The sequence below is a fragment of the Astatotilapia calliptera genome, chromosome 17 (genome assembly GCF_964374335.1).
Source record: "Astatotilapia calliptera chromosome 17, fAstCal68.1, whole genome shotgun sequence".
In the NCBI taxonomy this organism is placed as follows: Eukaryota; Metazoa; Chordata; class Actinopteri; order Cichliformes; family Cichlidae; genus Astatotilapia; species Astatotilapia calliptera.
This window is the reverse complement of record NC_137438.1, coordinates 39,207,083-39,222,947: the sequence shown is the minus strand read 5'-3', so window position 1 is coordinate 39,222,947 and position 15,865 is coordinate 39,207,083. Positions and strand designations below refer to the sequence as shown.

The 15,865-nt window shown below is 44.5% G+C and overlaps 1 protein-coding gene across 1 annotated transcript in view; it reads right to left on the bottom strand.

The window, feature by feature from the left end:
* tprb (translocated promoter region b, nuclear basket protein) overlaps positions 1 to 15,865 on the bottom strand; it is a 22,132-nt gene extending 6,267 nt beyond the window's left edge. Inside the window, exons 1-41 of the mRNA XM_026146500.2 lie at positions 15,677 to 15,865; positions 15,208 to 15,312; positions 15,024 to 15,097; positions 14,371 to 14,467; positions 14,164 to 14,267; positions 13,884 to 14,048; positions 13,593 to 13,685; positions 13,393 to 13,473; positions 12,876 to 12,963; positions 12,611 to 12,751; positions 12,339 to 12,442; positions 12,013 to 12,210; positions 11,776 to 11,883; positions 11,435 to 11,661; positions 11,162 to 11,325; positions 10,668 to 10,810; positions 9,422 to 9,570; positions 9,098 to 9,260; positions 8,846 to 8,980; positions 8,616 to 8,756; positions 8,353 to 8,521; positions 7,810 to 7,976; positions 7,291 to 7,443; positions 7,086 to 7,202; positions 6,700 to 6,903; positions 6,426 to 6,613; positions 6,184 to 6,331; positions 5,942 to 6,079; positions 4,341 to 4,472; positions 4,082 to 4,212; positions 3,772 to 3,982; positions 3,463 to 3,609; positions 3,147 to 3,345; positions 2,830 to 3,023; positions 2,512 to 2,585; positions 2,006 to 2,202; positions 1,597 to 1,881; positions 1,342 to 1,496; positions 1,167 to 1,247; positions 720 to 908; positions 483 to 632 (exon numbers count right to left, since the gene is read on the bottom strand). Coding sequence (XP_026002285.2) covers positions 483 to 632; positions 720 to 908; positions 1,167 to 1,247; positions 1,342 to 1,496; positions 1,597 to 1,881; positions 2,006 to 2,202; positions 2,512 to 2,585; positions 2,830 to 3,023; positions 3,147 to 3,345; positions 3,463 to 3,609; positions 3,772 to 3,982; positions 4,082 to 4,212; positions 4,341 to 4,472; positions 5,942 to 6,079; positions 6,184 to 6,331; positions 6,426 to 6,613; positions 6,700 to 6,903; positions 7,086 to 7,202; positions 7,291 to 7,443; positions 7,810 to 7,976; positions 8,353 to 8,521; positions 8,616 to 8,756; positions 8,846 to 8,980; positions 9,098 to 9,260; positions 9,422 to 9,570; positions 10,668 to 10,810; positions 11,162 to 11,325; positions 11,435 to 11,661; positions 11,776 to 11,883; positions 12,013 to 12,210; positions 12,339 to 12,442; positions 12,611 to 12,751; positions 12,876 to 12,963; positions 13,393 to 13,473; positions 13,593 to 13,685; positions 13,884 to 14,048; positions 14,164 to 14,267; positions 14,371 to 14,467; positions 15,024 to 15,097; positions 15,208 to 15,312; positions 15,677 to 15,827 — 6,060 coding nt within the window. The 5' untranslated portion in view covers positions 15,828 to 15,865. The remainder of the gene's footprint in view (positions 1 to 482; positions 633 to 719; positions 909 to 1,166; positions 1,248 to 1,341; positions 1,497 to 1,596; positions 1,882 to 2,005; positions 2,203 to 2,511; positions 2,586 to 2,829; positions 3,024 to 3,146; positions 3,346 to 3,462; positions 3,610 to 3,771; positions 3,983 to 4,081; positions 4,213 to 4,340; positions 4,473 to 5,941; positions 6,080 to 6,183; positions 6,332 to 6,425; positions 6,614 to 6,699; positions 6,904 to 7,085; positions 7,203 to 7,290; positions 7,444 to 7,809; positions 7,977 to 8,352; positions 8,522 to 8,615; positions 8,757 to 8,845; positions 8,981 to 9,097; positions 9,261 to 9,421; positions 9,571 to 10,667; positions 10,811 to 11,161; positions 11,326 to 11,434; positions 11,662 to 11,775; positions 11,884 to 12,012; positions 12,211 to 12,338; positions 12,443 to 12,610; positions 12,752 to 12,875; positions 12,964 to 13,392; positions 13,474 to 13,592; positions 13,686 to 13,883; positions 14,049 to 14,163; positions 14,268 to 14,370; positions 14,468 to 15,023; positions 15,098 to 15,207; positions 15,313 to 15,676) is intronic.

The window sequence follows — 15,865 nt, the reverse complement described above, 5'->3', positions numbered from 1 at the left end:
GTCTTTCTAAATGGAGGGACAGTAACTGTGGGTACATGTTTGTTACCCAAGTAATACTAAGCTGTTTTTGTTTACACATTTTATAGTTTAATCCGTGCTGCTATTTAACATTTTCTATCGTGTATAAAGAGAATAGTTTCTATTTAACTTGGTTCAGATACCTGCCTTTGAATATAACACGTGTATCATTATTCCAAAACCTCACACAAAGATTACAAGTAAAAAGCTCGTTAGCTGTTCCCTTGCAGACACTGACTCATCCTACTGAATATGTGCAACGAAGACTCGAGTAAAAATGTAAACAGCTAAAGTCAACACAGGCGCGCAGACAGGACGTTACGACACAGGGGCAGCATGTAAGTGACGGTGAAACGAGAGCGTGTGGAAAAACTGAGTGTGTGAGCGGGAAAGGCAGCGAGTGGGAAGGGTTAACACGGCGTGTGGGTGGCAGAGGTCACAGCTGGAGCTGCAGGTACTCTTACCTCTGTGTCGTCTCCTTCGTAGGGCTCGTTGCAATCGCCGCTGCCCTCATTGCTGTCCTCTCCTTCCTCTCCCATCTCTCCGTCATCATCATCCTCCTCGTCATCTTCCTCCTCCTCGTCTTCATCTTCTTCATCCTCGTCATCGTAGTCCTGGAAACCGGCAAATTTGTAAGACAAATTTTCACCGTTTTAAATGTCGTCTTTAAAAAAAAAAAAAATTGAACAAAACTGCCGTACCTGTTCTTCGTCTTCGTCTTCCTCCTCTTCTTGTTCTTCGTCACTCTCTGTGTCCGTTACGATAACGATCACTTCCTGCTGCAGTTGTTGCGTGGTCTCGCTTTGGCTCAGGGTAACCTCTTGCTCCATTGTAAGGGACTGGGAGGCTGTGCCTTCATCTCCATCCTCCAGCGTGGAAAACGCCTCCGTCTGCAGGGCGAAAAAGTGACAACGCAAAACATCATGCAAACTAGATATCAGCACAATTCCTGCATGAATGTGACAACATTATCACAAGACTACTTTATGGTACTGCTACAATGGTGAAAACTGTTTTATGGTACAACATTATGAAATCCTCATTGGCAGCTTTGAGATTGAGTCTATTTATTTACTTTTAATCACTGCAAAGATTTAAATGATGGTAATTATCAGCTGATGTACAAAACTAAAAATGTTTGGGCCAACCTGGCTTCCTTCTCCACCGTCTAGACTGTCTGTCGGCACCACTCCCTCGGCCTCAGCGCTATCCTCGGCCAGCACCTCTTCCTACAATCAGAACCGGCGCATCAACATTCGCTCAAATTTAAAACAAACAAACAATCAAAACCATGGAGTTTTATGTGCATCAGTCCAGCCTCACCTCTGGACCCACTCTCTGGATAATGCGCAGCTTCTTTGATATGGGAGCCCGCGAGGTGTCCTCCTGAGTGGCTTCAGTGTCAGTGACCACACTGGCGGTCTCCTCCTCTTCCCGAGGACGCTTGGACATTGCTGATGTCCCCGGTGTTGCTGACACTGGAGAGAAAGTGTGGCTATCGTTGGTTAAAGAATTAAGAAAAAACCTCGTCGTCTAAAACAAAATATCGCCTCGGCTTTCAAAAACATCATCTCTCACCGGTTCCAAACACAGAGGACGACGTTGACGGCCGCTCCACCTGCGAGCTAGGCGTGGCCTCGATCGCCACAGGCGGTGGCTCCTGATTGGCTGGCTCTGTATGGGTCATGCTCTGCTGCTGCGTTGGTTGAACGAATGCGGTGGCCTGTGTCTGGGTCTGCTGCACAGTGAGCATGGGGCTAGCTAAGGTCGTCTGGACGTTGGGGCTGGCGGAGCGCACCGAGCCGCTCGCACTGCCGTACACGGTCACGTGCTCCACTGGTGGCCCTTCAGCTGGCTGCATCACTGTCCAAGAATAAAAATTACAAACACTGCAGGTTTTACCATGACTAAAAAAACCAAACCTGCGGTTAGTTTCCTACTCACGGACTCGCTAACAGCTCAGCTAAAGCTTTGCCGTTAAACCTACCTTCCTGCGTCTCCACCTGGGTGGTGGGCATGACCGTAGCAGTGGGCGTAGGAGTGGGCACAGGAGCTGGGGTGATCATGGGCCTGATGCTTGCTCTCGGAGTGGGTTTGTTCCCTGGGTTGACGGGCTGTTTACTGGCTGTAGCAACTACAGGTGTAGGCTTAATGTTGGCGGTTGGAGGCTCGGAGGTGCTGGCACTGACGGAGACAAGCATTAGGATGAGTCATTGTTCTCTGGACCTCAAAGATCCACTAAGAAAATGATACTCTCTCCTCCAAAGTCCAGACGTGGCACCTACACTGCCATTTCATTTTGAGATTGCAGAAGTCAGCGGCACGACCAAACGAGTGTCAAACAGCAAAAACTCAGAAAAGTGCAAGTGTGGACCAGCCACCAGTCAAATGAATAAAGTCAGCATTAAGACAAATACAAAACTCACGAAATGCATTGATGCATACTGAGTAAGACTTTTTAAATACTCCTCCATGCTTAAATAGTGCCCCTACCTGCCCCTGTCTGCAGCTGGAGTGGTCTTCAGGCTGATCTGCCTCTGCTCTGTGCTCCTCTGCGGCTCTTGGGTCTAAAAGCACCGAAAGAAAGAAAATGCTCAGAATCAGGACGCCGAACGGTCACTAAACTCGCCGTACTTCTCCAGTCCAACATAGTTAAGCCATCAAAATAGAGAACACTGATAAAATAAAGACACAATTTTAGCAACGCTTGCAGATAATCGTGTTTTAGTTGTGTGACACATACCTAAAACATTAAAATATTTATATCACAGCGAACCAGTGTAAGTAGACTAAAGTAAACAACATCCTCACCTTGCTGGGACCTGCCTCAGCTGGCTCATCTCGCTGCTCTTGTCTCTCCTGTTGACCTCGCAGGTCTCGGAGTTCTCGCTCCTGCCGACTCAGACGGCCCTCGTATTGAGACTTCAGAGCGCTCACTCGCACCTCCAGCTCCTCACGCTGCTGTTTTAGCTCCTCGTTTTCCTTCTGCAACTGGTCTTTAGCGCCTGATCATAAATAGCAAAAGTCACAGATTCGAAGTGAGAAGCGATGCTCGTTACGCAGAGCCAAGCGATGTGAGGAAGAGCAAGTAACTGGTAAAAATCAGGAGTTTATGGTTGTCCCCTCACCCATGAGCTGGTTGATCTTCTGCTTGGCACAAACAATGGCTTTCCTGGTCTTCTCCTCCTTCTCAGCCATCTGCTGTCGGAGCGCGTCCTCCTGAGAAGCTTTATCCTGCAGCTCCTGCCGCAGCCTGGTCAGCTCCGTCTGTAGCCGAGATGATTGTTCCTGGGCGTTACGTGCATCGGTCTCGCGCTCCGTGACCACCTAAGGTAAGCGTGCAGAATTGTCTAAACACTTGCTTTTTTCCCACCCTCCCAAGAACTTTTAGTATAGAGGTTTATCAGCGCATATAAAACGGGGGGATTCAGCAAGTTTTCCTACCTTGTTCATGTTCTCCAGCTGTCCTTCTAGGTCTGCACTCCGAGCTTCAGCTTGACTCAGAGAATCTCTGAGGCTCTGCAGCTCCTGAACAGAGGCCTGACGAGCCTCCTCCTCTTGGGATGGGCCTGCCGCGGCCTCAGCTACAAGCTGGAGTACATATGGAGTTAAAGTTTAACCTCAAGGAAGCACAACTGTACTACTGATGAACTAATTTATCACCAGATCGTGATAAATTAAAACACATTTTACAACCACCCACTTTAACTTCAGGCTTTGGATTGAAGTTTAAGCTGTAATGGTAACAAGTACCTTGTCGTGCGCCACCTTAAGCTCATCGTACTGCGTCCTGTAACGCCGTCCGATCTTCTTGATCTGTGCGATGGTTCGCATCTTCTCCTGGAGTTCATGGTTTTTGGTCTCAATCTCCTTCTGCAGCCCGTTCTTGTCTTCGGTTATCTTACTCATACTGTCACGCAAGCTTTGTATTTGGTTCTGTAGGGAAGCTGTAAGATTATTTGTCCTATGGAGAGAAAAGAAGAGAAAACTAAAATGAATGAAGACAGGGGAAGAAAGAACAGACCAGGAGAGCCCAGTTCAGCACCTGTATGTAGTTCCTCACCTGACCACCTCAGATTTAAGTCTGTTGTTTTCCTCATTCAGCTGCTGGATACGTTTGAGATGCGCCTCCTTCTCAGAATGCAGACGCTTGTACTCTTCTGGATCCGAATCTTTCTGCTGACTCACCAAATGCTAGAGCGACATAAGGACAACTAGTCATTCATCTCACAACTTAGAAGTCTGTCTCATGACAAACGTAATTTTTCCCCTTCATATGAAAAATAAAATCTTTTTGTTTATATTTGGGTCTTTGCACCGACCTGAGTACGAGCCTTCCAGCGTTTGATTTCCTCATCCAGCAGCTTCTTCTCTGCCTGCAGCATGCCGCTTTTCTCACTCAGCTCAGAGTTGGCCTGCTGCAGTGGCAAGATGTCCGACTCCAGCTTTTGCACCTGAACACACAAGAGATACTCGCGCACTGAGAAGATTTCAAACATAGCTGCCGCTTTGCTGCTGATTTCCTCCACCGAGTTGTCAAGTCTGCAGTTTATGTCTGTCTAGACTCTGTGTGTGTCTGTTAGGGTTCGGCGATTGAACGAATACGTCGACTATCACCGATAGGCTGAGCCCACTGGCGATCGTTTTTACAAGAGTGACTTATTTATTTGCCCATGAGTACGTTTGCTAATAGTGATGGAGCTAATAGAAGCAGTCAACAGAAAAAACATAATAATAGCACCCTGTTTCATCTGCGAGCAAATGCTTGTTCCTGCAGAAGCTGGTGATAGCCTAGCATACTCAGCACGTACATGTTAATGCAAGTTAGTCGTGTTTGAGTCCTTTGCTCGCACTACACGTCTGCACAAGCGGCACACCGCTTTGGTTACATCCTCAGGTTTACCTCTTTCATCTGGTTTAAAGCCAAAGAAATCCCAAATTGGTGACTTTAGATTTTTTTATTGCTGTCAGCGTTAATGCGCCGTCATCAAGACAAATGCGATTAACAATTAACCCATCTGTGCGCAGACTGAGTCAAAATCCCTGAAATGTCTCCGTCAATGCATTTGTTCACTCTGCGCTCCAGATGTGTTGAGCGCGTTAATAATTTTTAATCGTTAACCGCGTTAACGCTGACAGCCTTAATTTTTTTGGAAATTAGTTCGTCCATGTTTGGACTTCCTCTTGTTAACGCGCAAATCCGTGCATGATTACATTGCTCCGCCCATCAAAAAGTCTGCGCATGTGCGAATATATCGACCGGACTGACGAGTGTCGGTTGAATTTATTTATTTTTTACACATCTTCTGTGTTTACATATCTTTGTGGGGACCAACAGCCCTTATGGGGACAAAATCCAGGTCCCCGCGAGTTTGAAAGCATTTTTCAGACTCAAAATGTGGTTTTAGTCTCAGGGTTACAATTAGGTCACGGTTAGGCATCCATTTTTGATGGTTAGGGTGAGCAGCTACGGAAAGCATTATGTCAGTTAGATGACAACACAGTGAGTGTATGTAAGACTATACAGAAATCTGATACGTGGGCACTCATTCACTATAACTCACCCTGTCTGTGAGTTACAGGTGTGAATAGTGATCATAAATTAAGCTGACCATTCAGATTCAACATGTTGGTGTTTTTGGACATTTTTATGGTCACAATAACCTTTGACCACCAAAACTCTTAAAATACGTAGATGTTAACGCAAAATTTGAAATGTACAGAAGACTTTCCAGACTCCACGTAGCATGCACTGATCGTCAAAGGGAAAATAAAATAACGCTCTTCTCGTGGGTGTTGTCAACATCAAATTTAAACACTTGCAATATTTGGATAATCGAGTGGTTATAGTGTACAAATGAGAAACTAATCTCCAGTGCACTGCTGGAGAACATGTGAGATTCAAGTCATCAGTGAGACTGACCTTGGCTTGAGTTTGCTGCAGTTCCTGCTCCATCTTATCCCTCTCTTCTCTCAGACTCTTGTTTGTCTCCAATAGGATGCTCATCGTTTCCGTCTTCTTCATCAGCTCATCGTGCTGAGCCAGGGTCTTCGCTGTCACCTGAAACAGAGTAAAGTGTAAGATAAAGAAAATCCGTAGGTGATCTGCGCGCTCGGTACAGCCGCAAACCAGAAGTTACTGAGTCAACGAGTAAACAAACAAACCTGCATCCTCTCTCGAGCAGCGCTCAAACTGTCCTGCACCTCCTTCAGCTCTCGTTCCAAATGCTCCACCCTCAAACGGTAACGCAAAGTCTCCCCTTGGGCGACCTCAAAACGAGACTCTGAGATCTCCTTCTCCCGACGTACAAACCTGTGATGAACAATGCGGATCAACCGTTCTTAGAAATAGTGAAATCATGATTGTGCAAGAACATCCTGCAGTGTAAGCTAGATAAGCCCGTTACCTGAGAATCTCAAGAAGCTGGTCCTGGGATTTTCCCTCTTCAGTCAAAGATATGTTGAGGGAACTTTCACTGGCAGCACGCTGCAAATTATCTGCCATCTTGCTGCTCATGGCCTGGATCTGCTCATGAAGGAGGGTGTTCTGCCTTTGCAGCTCCTCATAGCGGCTCTCCATCTTGGACATCTCCTCCTGTCAGACGAGTTAAGACGAATTAAAACATATCATAATATATCTAACATAACATATCTAATCTATTTATGTAATGTAAAACAAACCTTGAGGATCTTCTCTTGCTCCTCCCATGACACTCTGGCCTCCAGTAGCTCAGCACTGATCCTCTGCTCTCTCTCCCCCAGCTGGTGTTTGAGCTCTGCAGCCTGCAGGACCTGGGCTTTAGCTGCCTGCAGGGCTTCCACGTCCGCTGCGTGCAGCATCATCTCCCGCTCATATTTATCTTGAGCTTCAGCTGCCAGTTTAACCTTGAAGAGCAAAAGAAGGTTTGGAGTCAATCTCTGCATATCAGAGTTTCTCAACATTTCTTCCCCTCTCCCCACAAATTACTTCATATTTTTGATTTTTACCTGCATTAAGTGACCTCAAACCAGAATATTCCACACTTGGATTATTTTCCTCCATGTAATATTTTATTATGACTGCTTACCTGATCTTGGCAGTCCTTAATAGCCTGCTGTTTCTGGGCTTCAACGACTGCAACCTGCTGTAGCGCTGCCTGGTGGTCTGCCTGGGCACTGCTAAGACTTCTCTTCAGGTCATTTATCTAACACAAACAAACAAAAATGTTTCCAGTAACAGAAACAAGTAAACGCATTTTTCACTTGTGCCTGGTTATAACAAGGCTTTCGTACTTGTTCCTCCAGAGCAGCCAGGACACTCTTCTTCTGCTCCTTCAGGTCTTGCTTCTCTTTCTCTGCTTGCAGAAGCTTCTCTTCGAGTCTGCAGCGCTGCTCCTCGGCCTCCTTCATACGGCCTTCAATGGATGAGCGCGCCTGCTCCGTCACCTGGTTGTCACACACGTCACATTACATTTAGAAAAACAAAACATTTACGTGATTTTTAAAACTTAACGTGCCAAATTTGTAATTGTTGAGACGATCTCAACCCTGATCATTGTGTACACCAATAATAAATAATATTGAGCTGCCTCGTGGCTACTTTTTAACTTTCATACAGTAACAGACTGTGAAGCTTCTTGAATCACATCTGTATCGTCTGTACTTTCATATAAAGTTACAATGTCAACATAAACTAAAACAACTTTTTATTTGATTAACAGCAACAACCCTTTGAATGTTTTCCACTTTCATATTTTTTGTCCTATTTGGATGTTTTATGAGCTGACGTTGTTTCACGATCGAGCCCCCAACCTGTTTCTCGTTCTCCAGCGATTCCTCGAGGCTCTGAGCCATCGCTTGGTACTGCTCCATGCTGGATGTGGTGGCCCGGAGGCTCTCTGCAAGCTCTTCAACCCGCGTTTCAGCAAGCTGCAGGCGGCCTCGTAGGTCCTCTCTGTCTTGATCTGAACCAGGCAGGCCTGCAAGCGAGTAAAGCATTTTGAAGTGGTTGTGTGAGAAAGGGGGACGCAAATGTGCACTAATCAAATATACCAATTAAGTTTGAAGAACCTGTGCTTAAGTTCCCACAGATTTTCAAAAGGAGCGCGGTTTTAGACATTGAGTGCAACACTCAGGCTTTTAAAAGTTCAGATAAAACTGGAACATCTGAGCAATTTACTTGCGTCTCAAACATTCAAACTAGAACGTAGGATCCAAAAGAATGACGACGCTAAACATGCCTCGTGGTACTTCATGACATCCCGACAACATACAAAGAATTTAGGTTTGTACGTGTCTGGATTTTATTGTGAATGTTAGTTTAACTTCTTCTGTCTGTAAACATTTAATGCCGACCTCTGCCGATCGGTGTAGAGGGGGAGCTCAGGATGTGACGCCCTTCGATGCTGCCTTGCTGCATCCTGAGGGTGTTGAGCTCAGACTCGGCGGCATGAAGTTGTTCCTTTGTTTTTTGGTGTAAGGCGACTTGTGTCTCCAACTGCCTCTTTGCATCCATTAACTGAATCTGTGCATATGAAAAAAAGAAAATCATTAGCACTATATCTGCATCCTTCTCTGGCCTACAAAAGATGATAGAAACTGTTTTATTGGATGCCTACTTCCTGGTTTCTGCTGAGCAGGTGGCGCTGCTCCACTTCTTGTTCAAGCCTCTTCTGTAGCTGGGAGATCTCTCGCTCCTGTTTCTCTAGCTGGCTGTTCAGACGCTGACGTGTGTCGACCTCAGAGCGCTCCAGAGTGGCCTAAAAGAACAGAAAAGGTAACGTTAATTTTGTTTACGTGAAGATGTGACAGTCAGACACTGACAGAAAAAAAAACAACCTCAGATTACCTGAATAGCCTGGAGGTTGGTCAGCAGCAGGTTTTGGCTCTGCTGCTGGCTCAGAATCGTCTCTTTCTCCTGACTCAGCCGGGACTCGACCAGCTTCAGCATGTCTCTCTCCTTACGCAAGTTCTCAGCACGGCCCTGAAAAGGTGGATGAGATTCAGTTCACAGTACGTGTCTCAGTATATCCTGGAGCAGGGACACGTCCAACTCCAAAGTGATCCGAAGCACAAATATGACACTGGATACGGGGCAAACCTCAGCCATGGCGAGTTTCTCCTTGGACTCTTTAAGATCCTCATTCAACGTGTGGACGGTCTGTTCAAGCTTTTGTGTGGCAGCCTCCATCTTCTGTCCTTTCTCTCTCAGTGAAGCAATCTCCTTCCTGTAGCCCTCGACATTGTCCTGCAGCATCTCGTACCTGAGAGCGTAAAAAGCTGACGTCACTTCTGCTGACTGATGTCCTTGTGATTAAATGTTTGATTTTAACAGTGGACATTTCCCCTGAAAAGTTCACATGCTCCCAAGTTCTGTTCCTGCTACACCCCCCCCCCCCCCCCCCCCACACTTTTTTTAAATTACCTTTTGGAAGCAAACTCTAGCTGTGTGGATATCTTGGCATTCTGGGAGCGGAGCTCCGAGAGCTGTTCCTGGAGTTTCTCGTTCTGTTCGGTCATCGCCTTCTCGCTCTCCGCGCGCTCCTTCTTATAGGTGGAGAAGACGTCCTGCAACTGCAAAGAAACCAGACATTTTATTTACTTTGATAGAGGTGTTAGTAAATAAATAAATACAATTTTATTTCTATAGCACCTTTCTAGACAGAATCACAAAGTGCTGCACATAAGATAACAAATAATAAAAGGGTAAAACAGACAATATAAAACAGGCAGAAATGTAACCAAAAACAGTTTTAAAAAGGTGAGTTTTGAGTTGTTTTTTTTAAAAACAACGACCGAGTCCACAGATCTTAATGTCTGAGGGAGAGAGTCCACAGTCTCGGGGCCACTGTGGCAAAAGCTCCGTCACCCTTAATTCTCATCTTAGTCTGTTTTATAGCAAGTAAGCCCTGATCAGATGACCTCAGGGACCTGCTGGGGACGTAAGGCTGTAGCAGATCGGAGATGTAGGCTGGTGCCAGTCTATGCAAGGCTCTAAATGTCAAGACCAGGATCTTAAAATGAACTCTAAATTCAACAGGAAGCCAGTGTAGCTGAAACAGCAACGGTGTCACATGAGAATACTTGGAGGATTTTATCAAAAGTCTAGCTGCAGCGTTTTGCACAACCTGCAGACGATCCAGAGAACCTTTGCTTAGACACATGAACAAAGAGTTACAACAGTCCAAGCGTGAGGAAATAAGTGCATGTATAGCTATCTCCAGTTCAGGGCGAGATAAAATAGGGCTTAACTTAGCCACATTTCTTAAATAATAAAAAGCGAGTCAAAAGTGACACCTAAATTCCTGATAGAGGATTTAACATACACAGAAAGCGGACCAAGGGCTTTCACTATCTGAGATACAAATCTGTCCGGAGCACATATGAGGACTTCAGTTTTCCCTCGTTGAGTTGGTGGAAATTTACAGCCATCCAACGTTTGATAGAATCTAAGCAGTCATTTAAAAGCCAATAAAGTCTGCCAATAAACACACTGCTGTCTGTGATTCAGAGACCTACAAACGTCTTTATGTGGGCACTGTGCCATCTGGTGGCCAGCATGAGCAACACGATGCAAAGTCCCAAGCTTTTAATGAAGAAAAGAAATAAAAGAATAAAATAAAAGAAATAAATATTTTCAGTTTCCGTCTTGTGAGGCAAATTTAGCTCACCTGTCGCAGAGCCGCCTTGGCCTCCAATGCCTCAGCAGACTCTGTGGCCATGGAAACAAGAGCGGTGGGTGTTCCTGCGGTGGGAGTGGCCGCGGGGGAACGACGTGGGGTAGACGTCAGGGAGAATTCTTCAGTTGGTGTACCTGGTGGATAAACAATCAAATATTCATCCGTGCCCTTCTGCTTATCCTTTTCAGGGTCGCGGGAGGGCGGAGAGGCAGCGCAGACCCTGGACAGGTCGCCAGTCTGTCACAGGGCGAACACAGAGGCAGACATTCGATTCGCTCTCACCTATCGGCAATTTAGAGTTTCCAGTTAACACTAACTGCATGTCTTTGCACTGTGGGAGGAAGCCAGAGCGAACAACATGCAAACTCAAATATTCAAATATTCAAATTCTGTGTAACGTGTAAAACTGCTGTGAAATTAGTGTATCGAATTCTATAAACAGTATTCGTTTATGATTTTCAAGATGCAAGTGTTCACGTTCTTACCTTGTTGTGGGAAGTTGACTCCGGTCGCCTGAGCCAGTAAGACTCGGTACATGTCCCTCTGCCTCACAATGGACTCGGTCATCTTTATCTGCTGGCTGCGTTGCTCTCTCAAAGACTCCAGCTCAGCCTGGGCCTTCCCCAAACTCTGCTCCAGCTCCCCGTGCCTGAGACAGTTCATTGTGGGGGAAAAAGGTGAGATAATATTTTAGGTCAGATGCAAAACTCTGGCTAAATAAATACATTTTAAAAAAGCCATTAAACATTGTAACATACTTATTGCCGGTAGCCTCAAACTCCTCCTTCTCCTGGGCTTCACTGAGATCTCTGAGGGCCGCAAGAAGACGCTGGTTCTGCTTCTGAAGCTCCTCCACACTACGGAAAGTCACCAAGTGTTGGCTGATCACCTCTGACGTGCTGCTGACATCAGCTGAGCTCACCTCCTCCTCGTGAATCACGTGGTTCCCACGAGCTTCTTCGAGCTCAATCAGCAGCACGCGAACCTAGAAGAAACGATAAGGGGTAGTAGAGAAATTTTATTTGAGTGATTTGATTATTTCGGTCATTATTTTGAAGACTGACAAAGTTTATCCACACAAAGAAAAGGACGAACCCACCTGCTGAGCCATGTCAGTGAGCTGAAGCTCAAATCTCTGATTGTCTCTCTCCAGGACCGAGGAGCGCTTGTTGGCCTCGTCGGCCTCGCTCTGCAGGCGGTGAACCTCCTGTAACAAACGTGAACGGAAAGCTCGAGCGTTGCTTGTTATTAGCAGTCACTGTTTACGGTTTTCTTGTCAATTAAAAAGCAGCAAAAATCTATTTGATCACGCAAACAACGCGGCTCCATTACAAACCTTAACAGCCTGCTCCAGCTTGGCAGAAAGGCTGGCCACTGATTTCTGCATGCGCTCATGCTCATCCCTCTGCCTTTTCAGGATGGGGGCTTTCGCTTCCACTTCCTGCACAATGTCGTCCAGATACTTGTTGACTCGCTTGTTCTCCAACCGCTCCAACTGCAGCTGCTCCTGGCTCTCCACGTATGCTGTATACAACTGAAGACGTGATAATCAAACATCTTGTTGTTAGTTCAACACACGTCGGTAAGAAATCCGAACAAGCAAGACACACAACTCTAGAGTAATGAAATTTGTAATGAAACTTAACCCTGAGCTGTACGCACCTCAGTCAGCTTCATACCAGGTTTTATCTTGGATATAGCAGCGGCTGTTGGAGACATTGTTGTCATTTGCTCTTCTGTCAGAATGGATGTTGAGGCAACAGGGCCTGGACAGACAAAGAGAAAGTTCAAATGATCACATTAAATATAAATAAATAAATAAAATAAATCCACGCAAGGCTTGGCTGAAGTTCCAGAAAATTAATTTTGCATTGCCTACAAATAATCAGCATGTCAATGAAATGAAGACAGGAATAAAAATCAACTCCACTGACCTCTAAGTTTGGAATTTGACAGCAGTTCATTGGCATTGTCCAGCTCCTTCTCAAGGCCCTGAATCCTGTCCTTTAGCTCACCGACAGTTTTGTCTGTGACGCCATTCATTTCCTGCAACTTATCCTCGAGAGCCTTGTTGACTGTCAAGGAGGGAAGAAAAACAAAGACTCTAAAATCCCAACAACCTGCAACTACACGAGCAAACAAACTGAACATCTTCTGTCCTTCTAGGATAGAAAACATGATTACAGAGGAGCCTTTTACCTTCACCGGCATCTTTCAGCAGCTTGTGCAGCTCCTCCACCGCCTGACTCAGCTCTTTGCTTTTGGCCTCAGAATCTGCAGCTGCTCCCTGCCAGAATAAACGGTGAAGTATAACAAACACCGGCAAAGAAGCCGAGCAAATACATGCAGGCATTCATTGCATTTACAAACGTAAAGCTTAAGCACTGTCATTTTAATTAAATATGTAAACACTCAAAGATTATGTTTTTAAATCACAAGTTCCCTATAACAATTTTATTGAGCCAAGAACACACAAACAATAATTAACCGGCATCTGTGGGTCAGCAAAGAAAGAATTTCATTGCACAAAGAAATGACTTTTCTCTTGTGACACATGACAATAAACACTTTGAATCTTTGAATTTGAATCCTGGTAACAAATTTAGAAGTTGTTGATCACGGGCGCTACAATCATAACGTAACGTAATCATTTACCAATGCAAACTTGGAAATAATGGTACCACACCACATGGTTTCATTTTGCACGTGTACATACCTTGTGTAAATTGCAAAGCTTAATGTTGGTATTGAGCTCATTTCGTAACTTCTCCTCCATGCTGGTGTGTTGCTCCTTGGCCTAAAACAAGTTCAAATCCAACCATTCATTTTCACTCCGAGTGCCTTCATTATAATGTAAGTTTACATAATACCAAAGGGTTTGATTAAAAAGGAATTACTGTCTGCAAACAGACATACTTCTTTGAGTTTGCTGATCATCTCCTCATTTTGTTTCTGAAGGTTCTCGTTTGATGTCTTCAGACTGGTCACTTGATCTTGGAGTTTTTTCATCTAGAAATCACAAATGGCATCAGATGACAAGTCAAATAAGGTTCTACACAGTCTCAAAATAAATAACTGCCTACACTCAAGGCACAATGAGCACTGAGATCAAAGTAACAAACCAAGACTATCGCGACAAACTTCTTCAGACATAAACATCCCAAAGAAAAAACAAAAAAACCAAAATCAACAAAAAAAGGGACTTGCCTCATCTTCTTTATTCTCCAGAGAACACTTCAGCTCCAGGATCTCGTTACCCTTCTGCCGGGACAGGGACAGCAGGTCCTCACTCTTGGCCTTCAGCTCCTCGTTAAGCCAAGCTGTCTGGCTGTTCAGCAGCTCTTTCTCTTGTTCCATTCGCTTCTCCTTATACTAGAATAGATGACAACTTCAATCAGTGATCTGCTGATAACCGCAGAAAACAGAAAACAACTTTCTCTCGCAGGTGGTGTTAAGATATTAAATCTACATGAAAATATCAACTCACTTTGATGTTGACTTCAGCTGCTTCGAGATCATCCAACTTCATCTGCAGGGTCATCTTTGACGAGTTCACTTCCACCAACTTATCATTGAGTTGCCTCAGGTCATCTGGAAGAGCAAAAGAAATGACTCTGTTATGTAGAGGTGAGATTTTACATTTACAATATAGATGCAATACATATGAAGTTATATAAAAATGTTCTTTTCATACCATTTAAGTTCTCCACTTCTAAGGATCTCCTTTCCAGTGTTCGCACAAGTTCTCGCTTTTCTGCCTCCAATTCATCTTTGGCTTTGGACAGCACAGTCTAAACAAATGCATGAATTTAAACAGAGTGCTTAGTGTTATAATACTTACAAATTAAGCACATCTTAAATCCTTAAAGCATCCAAAGCAGTTTAGTAACGCAGACATTCCCTCTTTACACATATATTTTCATTATCAAGAAACTTCTACAAGGTGCATGAGTGCAAAAGGGGAGGGGCTGGTCACGTTAAGAGATCTGATTGGTCAATCCAGTGTTATTAATGAAAATGAAGGAATGGGCTCCTTTTATATTAAACGTGGAAGTTATGGCATAAGCGCAAGTAGGATTTAAATCTTGGGTGTCAAACTGTGTTAAACCTTTTTCTATTGTTATGTTTGATTTGATCACCTGCCTACGTACAGTTTTTACAAACATTCTTGCTAAAAAACGCTTGATTGTTCTAAAACTGTTCGTAATTACTCTGAACCTCACACCAACAGCAATAATAAATGCTCAGGCTCCAGAGGACATGACCACTGCAGTTCCCGATAGACTAAAATAAATTAGAAACATTCTTTAACACAAAGCGGTTATCGGTGATTTTCGGATTCCCTACCTGCTCTGATGACAACCTCTGTTGTGCAGATTCATATTCTCGGTTCTTCTCGCGAACACTTTGGAGTTCCTCTCCTTCAGGGAAAAAAAAAGAAAGTTAGCAGAAAGAATAAAGGTCAACATTGTGGAGTCATAAGTGGAATCAGTCCGAGTCCGATCAGAAAACCTAAATATATTATTCTCACCAAGTCTGTTAAACTCATCTTTGAGTTTAAGATGTTCTTGAGTGTGAGACAGGAAGTCTTCTTGACATTGGGAAAGCTGTTTAACTTTTTCGAAGAACTGTTGCTCTGTAACAAGAAGGTAAACAAAAACAGCTAAGACAAGAAGACAGAATCATCGCCTTCTTGCTTTATTTACATCTTGTTTGCTATGAAAAGCAGTGGTTAGCTCAGAGGGTTAACTAGTGCTAGCATTAGCTAGCATCTCGTTCTTGTTATTGGAAAAGCGCAGGTTCATCGCTTGATAGCTTTAATCAACATTTTAAAGCCCCTGACGGACAAATGAAGTAACAAACAAAGGACGGTTAGTATGTTCAGTACGTTCAAACTTCTGAGGTTTAACATTGCACGGTTTAAAACGGGCATGCATGCACTGTAAGCAAAGCAAACACTTTAGCACAGCTAGCTATCAGGATAACAGGGAATAACTTACCGCTGTCAACCCGGAATTGCTCGTGTTGGGCTTTTAATGAATCGATTTCATACCGCAGATCAGAAACAATTTTCTCGAGTTTACTTTGAATTGTTTTTGGTAGCTTGGCTAGTTCGGAAGCCTCCAACTCCTGTTGCAGGAGTGCCGCCATTTTTCCCGACTACAAGACGAGCACGCGCAGTTGATAAT